General features: G+C 50.5%; 1 protein-coding gene across 13 annotated transcripts in view; it reads right to left on the bottom strand.

Moving 5' to 3' along the window:
* The window catches only part of LOC126578252 (insulin-like growth factor 2 mRNA-binding protein 1), a 54,670-nt gene that overhangs the window by 16,412 nt on the left and 30,758 nt on the right, over window positions 1–7,500 (bottom strand). The window contains exons 1-3 of one of the 13 annotated variants that reach the window (XM_050240622.1): window positions 5,459–5,845; window positions 5,234–5,389; window positions 4,040–4,547 (exon numbers count right to left, since the gene is read on the bottom strand). The exons of 5 other annotated variants lie outside the window; for them this stretch is intronic. In XM_050240622.1, the coding sequence (XP_050096579.1) occupies window positions 4,040–4,413 (374 nt within the window). In that variant the 5' untranslated portion in view covers window positions 4,414–4,547; window positions 5,234–5,389; window positions 5,459–5,845. 7 more of the 13 variants (XM_050240630.1, XM_050240626.1, XM_050240627.1 and 4 more) reach the window with 7 other exon arrangements.

Consider the following 7,500-nt stretch of genomic DNA (forward strand, 5'->3'; position numbering starts at 1 on the left):
CACCGCAAACACAACCCATATTTTTTTTTGGTAAGAATGCTACTACCCGTTTGGTGGCAAACGGTCGATCCTTCATCAATTTGCTAGAGTGAAGAATGCGGATGATCGATAGCATTCTGGATAACCCGGTCAGAGCCAATACGAGCTGACAGTACATGACTCATTCGTAAACAGTCGATCGCGAATGCAAACAGCAATCGACAAATGCAGGCCCGTGGGTGGATGACGGAACACCGAGGCCCATGCACACTCCAACAATGTCTGTTCCGGTTTGCTAATGATGCATTCCTGCACGAGTTCGTCGTTTGCCATACCGCAGTGAAGCCAGGGAGCATTGTACCATCGGGACAGCATAGGGACCCCTTACAGCATCACCGAAAATACTCTTTCTCTCCATATTACATCACATGGAACCCAATCGAACGAGCAGACTAAGCATGATTGCTAGTTGTAGCTCAATCTATCAGTGATTTTATTTTTATGAAACACACATTCATCTGGTGCGTTGCGCTGGTGATCCTCCTGGTGAGAGTTCTTAACAGGAATGCAGCCTCTTCCGACCAAAGATCAGCGGTTGTTGACGCGACAGCCAAAAAGGGAAATGTTAAAAATATGCGAGAAACCGTTACAACCGTGCAAATGGCGGCAAAATAAAAGGAATTCCAGCGACGAACTGGAACTGGTCTGGAAGCGGCATAACGTCGCTACGTTCGCTCTTTTCGTACAATCGCTGCGCGAGAAGGATTGCAGCAGTTACGGGGCCCATGCTGGGGCTCTTGTTCATGATAGTTTGCTACGTGGTTCAATATGGTGCGGTTTAAAAGTCATGCGCTGTAGATAAATGTTTTAAAAACATGTTAGAAAGTACACACAGCCTGTGGTCTATACGATCGATCGTTTGTGCAATGACTTGCCCAGTTGCTGCAGCCGATCATGTTGATGATGATATTGCTGCTGGCAGCCTATGGGAGTATGCAGAATGTTCAAGTAACTCTCACGTCAACGACCGCTGGAATGTAGCATAAATCTTGCTTGCACCGATCAGCAGACAGCGAGAAAGAGATCGGGAGAGAGATTCGAACCGTCCAACGCCAGACGAACACACTTCGGGAATTGCCAGCGTTGGCCCACATAAGCAACATTCCTCCGGCATAAAACCTCCAAACCCCACCTTCACGCAGACTCTCGTGCACACACATAGAGAGAGAGAGAGAGATAGAGAGAGAAACTGCTAGTCGTCGTCTTCCCGGTGGGCCACGGTGTGCGATGGCCAGAAAAGGAATTTAGCTGCGCTGCTGCGCCGAAGAAACTCGTTCTACTCGCCGTTACAACAGACCAACGCACCGTTCTCATTCCGCTTTCACGCCAGCGATCGTAGGATAACTTTCGCATCCTACGTCTAGGAAGGCAACATTTGTCCAGCATTGGTATTTATGTCCAGCTGAACCTTTATTTAACAAACAAACTTTTCTTTTAATAAACAATCCCTGAAAATTACTAACAGTTTGGAATTACTTCTCAAGAGAATTGGTTCTGGTATCGTAAGTCTATATCAAATGGTTTGGCTGGCTGGCTTGGGAACTGTAGCCGAACCATCCAGGGACACACTCGGGCTGCAATCTTAACGCAACGCACGTTCCGTCCTCCGTCGTCATCGTCGTCGCATGGTCAACGGTGCATTCACCAAATGCCACTGGGAGAAGAGCGGGAAGGCGTGGTAGAAATGAAGAAAATAGATGTTTGCCAGCGCAGCAAACGCTCACGTTTCGTGTCGCGAGGTCGGCGGTACCCAACTCGTCGGCGGCAGGCCTGGATTCTTCCTTGCGCGCGCGTCGAGACTGCTGTTTGAAGAAGAAGCTGGTCCCCGCTGAGACTCTGGGAAGTGGGTCTCTCACTGTTCAAGGAGCACTGTTTGTCGCTTTCTATTAGCGTAGTGCCCCCCCCCCCCCCCCACGCCCCAATTCTATCCTCTGCTCCGATCTCAACGCTTTCCAAACGCAGGAAGTCCGCAGAATTCCTGCCAGCCCTTGCCAGTACCCCCTGCGTATCTTCTGCACTTTGCCGTTCTCTTCCAAACAGTCCCGATCTTCCCTCCCAAAATACCAGTCTGACTGTATCATTCGATGCTGGTGGTGAATGTATGCTCAGCCTTTTCTTTACTCACTCAAACGCACACACGTCCATCGGTGGATGGAGAAACATAACAAATCGATCCCTGGCACCCTGTATCGGCTTGCGACCGCGCACGAAGGCGATTGCAGCGGTTGTAAAAAAAAAAACGAAAAAAAATACATGTGCTACACCACCATTGCGCGACGGATGCAGGCACTGCAACAAAGTGCATTAAGTGCATACCATTGAAGCCCCGCTAGCGCGCCTGCTGGCATTACTGCTGACGACTGTTTACTCACAGTCTGGGGCAGAGAAGTGAAGTGTGGCTATGGCTCGCGTCATTGTCTGCTCTGCTGGATTCGAATCCTCTTAAGAAAGAGTCCTCCTCCCTATGTCCGGTACAATATCGAACGCGTAATGTTGTTGGCATAATTTTACGCTGTACAGTCCGGCATATTTGGCACATTTTCCCCGTTTAACTGTACACCTCCATAAACTATGGTGTGTAAGAATATGATAATCCATTTATTATATAAAAATAATTCTCACTGGGAATTCTTAGCAATCAAGCCGAACTGAGACAGGAGTTGTTGTTTACAAGGGCGTATTGAAACACGCCCGTGCAGTATTCGCTCCATCGGGTTGCATTATCATCTTCTCGCCGGCGATTTACTTAACCATTCATAACTCAACCGGAGCGAGATGGAAAGCGAAACAAGCGCTTTGCAATTGAGGAGGCACACCACCGCCTTGCTACAATACATACGATGCTCTTCGCGGCGTTTTATGAATGAAAGTATAATCTTTTATGGTCTCTCGCGCTCCCTCTTGCTCTCTTGCGCTCTCCTTCTCTCTTCCTCCCTTTCTCTTTCTTTCTCGCTCGCTGTTCCTACCCCTTCGTCGTTGTTATTTCGTCGCGAATTCATCACAATGTTCCACCCAAGGACAGGCTCAATCGAAATCGCTCGTTTTTTGTAACATAAAAAAACTAACTAACCCATCTTTACGGCCCTCTCTTTCTCCCATCTTTCGCATGTGCGTTATTCGTTTGACTAAATTCGTGTGAGAGAAGAATATCATCCTCTGCTCGGCCACGTTAATTGGTTACAGCCTGCTAGGCAGCATAAGATCCCGGAGGCCTCGGGCTCCTGCTGGCAAAAAAGAAGAAGACATTCCCATTCGGTCGGTCACTACGGCACATCTCGCCGGGGTTTTCCTTCAAGTAATGCGGTGCACAATCACCTCTTCCTAATCAACAACGGACAACGGCCCGAGATAAGTCAGTGAGCAGTATGCATGCTGACGCTAGTGGAAGGAAGGGGGGCGTCCGGCGGAGGGAGCATCGTCCACATGTTTAGAACGACACCGACGACGCGCATAAGGGAAGGAGAAAACGCCACAGAACCCGGAAATGGCATCATATTGATAACAAATGTTTACTTTGTATGCCGCCCTCTGCCCTTCACTCTTGGACACTCTTTCCACCCGTACCACCTCTCTGGAGGCCTTCCCAGCGGCGACTGTTTGCTCTTTAGAACACATAAAACCCCAACCACTGTTCCATGTGGCCACATCGACCGAATGCACTTTAGTGAGCTTAGTTATGAAAGAGTTACGGAGAGTTTTCAAACCATTCACGACATTCGTTGCGTAGCGCTGGAATGCTTACCTGGAAAAGAAGAAAAGAAAACCACATTAATTGCATGATTTTTTTGATGTAAACAATTAATGTGGCGCAATAATGAATTTCATCAGAATATTATTAACTATTTGAACGATCGTTGTTGACTGTTGTCTTCTAAACTCGGTCTCACCGGTCCCCAAAAAACTAACCCAACGAATATTCTGTCTCAGATATCCCTCTCCACATGCCAGGAGAGCATAATTATGCTTAAGTGGCTCACGGGTTACAGGAAGCAGAACCTACCTAACCGCCGCCGGCTGGGAATAATGCTGGGAGGCATACGATTGGCGCGACTGATGCCAGCGATTCTGAGTGCTACTACTGCCGCCAGCACCAGCATCGTAGCGCGCACTGATCGCCGGCATCCCCCCTTCACCGCGGTATTCGAAGAGTGCGGTTCTTAAAACCGTGTCCACCAGCGGATTCGTCGTTTGGGGATAATATTGCTTCTCCCAGCTTCCACCAACAGGAACGAACCGAGGTGCGTCACCGCCGACCATGCCCGCACGATGCGATTGGTGTTGGTGTTGGTATTGGTGGTGGTGGTACTGTTGCTGTTGGTGATGTTGTGGCTGCGGCTGATGCTGCTGATGCTGCTTGTAATGATAGTGGTCCATAGTACAAATCAACCGATCGGCGCGATTTGAAACAAACACTGTTTTCTCCGAAGACGGTCCTTTAACCCCACTGTTCACGCACACCGCCGCGTAGGGATTGCTTGCGTCGCGCTAATAACAACCACGATTTCACTCTGGTATACGAATGGCATTGATAACAAACGGGAGAAGTAGTAGGAGGAGAAAGAACGATAAACGGGTTAATCCAATTATGCGTAATGCATGAACGGCGGATTGAAAAATTCCCACAACAAACCCAGGGAAAGCAGGGACAATGAATCAACCGGGTTATCCACACTATCACTGAAATGATTAAACTTTCGGTAAATTTGAATGCATCATCCAAACAGTACAGTGCATCGTGGCTAAAAATAAAAGGGAAAACAAATGGTCACCCAAAGGGTGAAACCGTCCCAAAAACCGCATCACCCCGCGTTCTTATCAGACTGTTAGGCAACATACGTTTCGATAATTTCGTCACTTCACCACGTGTGAATTCTCCTTCACCGCTGCCAGGGTGCGTGTGCATGTGACGCACCCAGCAGACACAGCGAGAGGAGGATGATGGAGCACAAACAGAAACACGCCACAAAACACACTCGGCCGTACTACAATGTTGCGAACGCAGTACAATACCGGGAGGGCGACGGCGGGGGGATGGGGGCCAATCGATCGGCTTCGAAAGGGGAGTAAAAACAGGTCAGCACTTTTCCAGCGGTCGTGGAATTTTTTTGCACTCCACCGCCATACGCATACATCCATGGCGGATCGCGCGGCACACTTCGCGGCACTGCGCGGCACGTCTCCGGATGGCACTTACCAGCTTGCAAGGAGATAACAATTCAGATGATTGTGCGTTACGTGGAGCGCGTGTGCTTCGAACGGTTTTGGTCCACGGACACTATCCAGTTAAGTGATCTGGCTGGGCAATGAGGACGAGGAGTAGGGTGATCGATGATCAGCACAAACTGTCAGCCTAGCGCGAAAGGAGACGCAAATTATCGGTCAACGCGCACTGATATCGGATAGGCGGCACCACACGCACCTACTTGCCAGGGTCGCGTCCCGTGCACACAACTGTTGTCACCTGAACCTGTCTCGCCTTGAGTTCAACAAGTCCGGAACCGACATCTCTAGAAACCCCCGTCGGGCGGCCGGCCGGCATGCTCTCCCTTCTTCTTTCTGTCTGCTCGACATACGCGCGAGGAAAAGTAGTAGCACACCTATAAGAGAGCTCTCGCCGTCGCCACTATATCACAAAATACATCACATCATACCACACAAAATGGCCGATTTAGAACGTGAGCGAACCACAGAGCACCGAGAGCGCGATCGGCCGGTGCGTGCCGGAGGATCAGAAGGCAAGGAACCGCAACAAGGGACTGCTGCGCGCTGCACTCTGCACCACACGGAAAACACTCTCCACACTTCTCGGAAAGTAGCGAAAATATGTCACTGGCGGTGGCCAGCGATCCGAAACCGTCGTGATGCGATTAGACCCCCCCCACTCACCTCTCCCCCCCACCACCCACAACCCACTACCCCGTTCCCCAACATCCGACCGAGTCGAATGCTTCACCAACACACACGAAACATGCCCCTCCCCCCCCCCCCGCCCCTAACAAGCATGCTAATGCGGACAAAGAGCTGTGGGGTTGCGGTGGCGCCGCGGTATGTTGTGTCGCGAAAAGGGGTGACAGGGGGGTCTCCACTCTTTCCACCTTCTTCCCCTTCTACCAACCAACAACATGTTGTGCCACTAATACCAACACAAGCGACTTAAATTCTTGTTCCCCACACACCTTTTATTGGGTTAAGGGCTCTGGGTGTATGCGTGAAACCGAACGAGCGATAACACGAGGTTCGGGGCTTCCTCCCCCCCCCCCTCCCTCACCCCTTTCACTTTGCCGGACCGGCCGGACCGGGCTGAGAAAACGAGCTTGAACCGGCCCCGCCGAGCCGAACCGAGCAAGCAAGCAAGCAAACAGGCAAGAGACACTTCTCAGGCCTACCGGAGCTGAAACTGAACTAAATCACGTTGCCGCTTAAATGAGAGCCGCCGCCGCCGCTGCTGCGTTCTCGCCGCGTTGTCGTCGTTGTCGCATTCCACCTGTCTCTTATGCTGCCCCTCTGCTTGCCGGACGTTCGGGCGCGCGTCCGTACCAGGAGTGTTGGTCGTGTCGTTGCATTATTCGTTTGCCATTGCCGGGAGAGCGCGCGCGCCAAATCAGCATAATTCGGTCTCAATGCCAGAAAAGAAATGCACGCTGCAAGTAAAGCGACACCTTGCTACAGGGCGACCGTTGGTGTGGATTTGTGCGGATACGCGAGATTACGGTGCGCATATAAGTTGCTCGTCCTACTTAGCCCTCGGGAGCTCCGATAGCAGGCTCTTCTACGAAAGTGACCAGTTTGTTTGCTTATACCGCGAGTACCGGGAATCATCACGCTGCACTAGCTGCTGACTCGGAATGTGCTGACGTGGATCCGATGCGCTCTCCAACTGCAATTCTGGTTGCACCGCTAAATGCAAGCTATGCTTTCAATCGCGTCTATTGACTCAAAAGTTCGTCAACGAAAAATTGCAATAAAAATACTCAAATATTTTTGAAAAAAAAAAAACCGATGCTCCCACGAGGACCGCCCAAGGCGAGATCACTCACGGTCCGTGCACTGACGAAAACAAGAGCGATCGCGTGCGTATTCGGAGCATTGGTGGATTGCAAATTTCGAAATGATTGCAATAACGCAAACTCACTACGCTACTACCACTACTACTACCACTAGCGAGATCACATCTTGCTCACGATCGCGATCGCGATTCGCGATTCAGTTAGTGCAAGTGTGTGCATGTGATTTAACGGCCTTTAAGCGCGCCTAAGTTTAAATGTCTGCATCGCCGCTGCGCTCTCGCCCAACAAACAGGTTTACACGCAAGAGTGCATCATCATCATCATCATCAGCATGATCGCTGGCGGCAACAGGAGCAGCATGCGCGCGACTGCGCTCTCTTTCAGCTCAAATGTCGCCCCCGTACCGCTCTCACTGCGTTGCGAATGAAGCAGAAAACGAGAAAAACAAATTTAA

The sequence above is a fragment of the Anopheles aquasalis genome, chromosome 3, assembly GCF_943734665.1.
Source record: "Anopheles aquasalis chromosome 3, idAnoAquaMG_Q_19, whole genome shotgun sequence".
NCBI lineage: Eukaryota > Metazoa > Arthropoda > Insecta > Diptera > Culicidae > Anopheles > Anopheles aquasalis.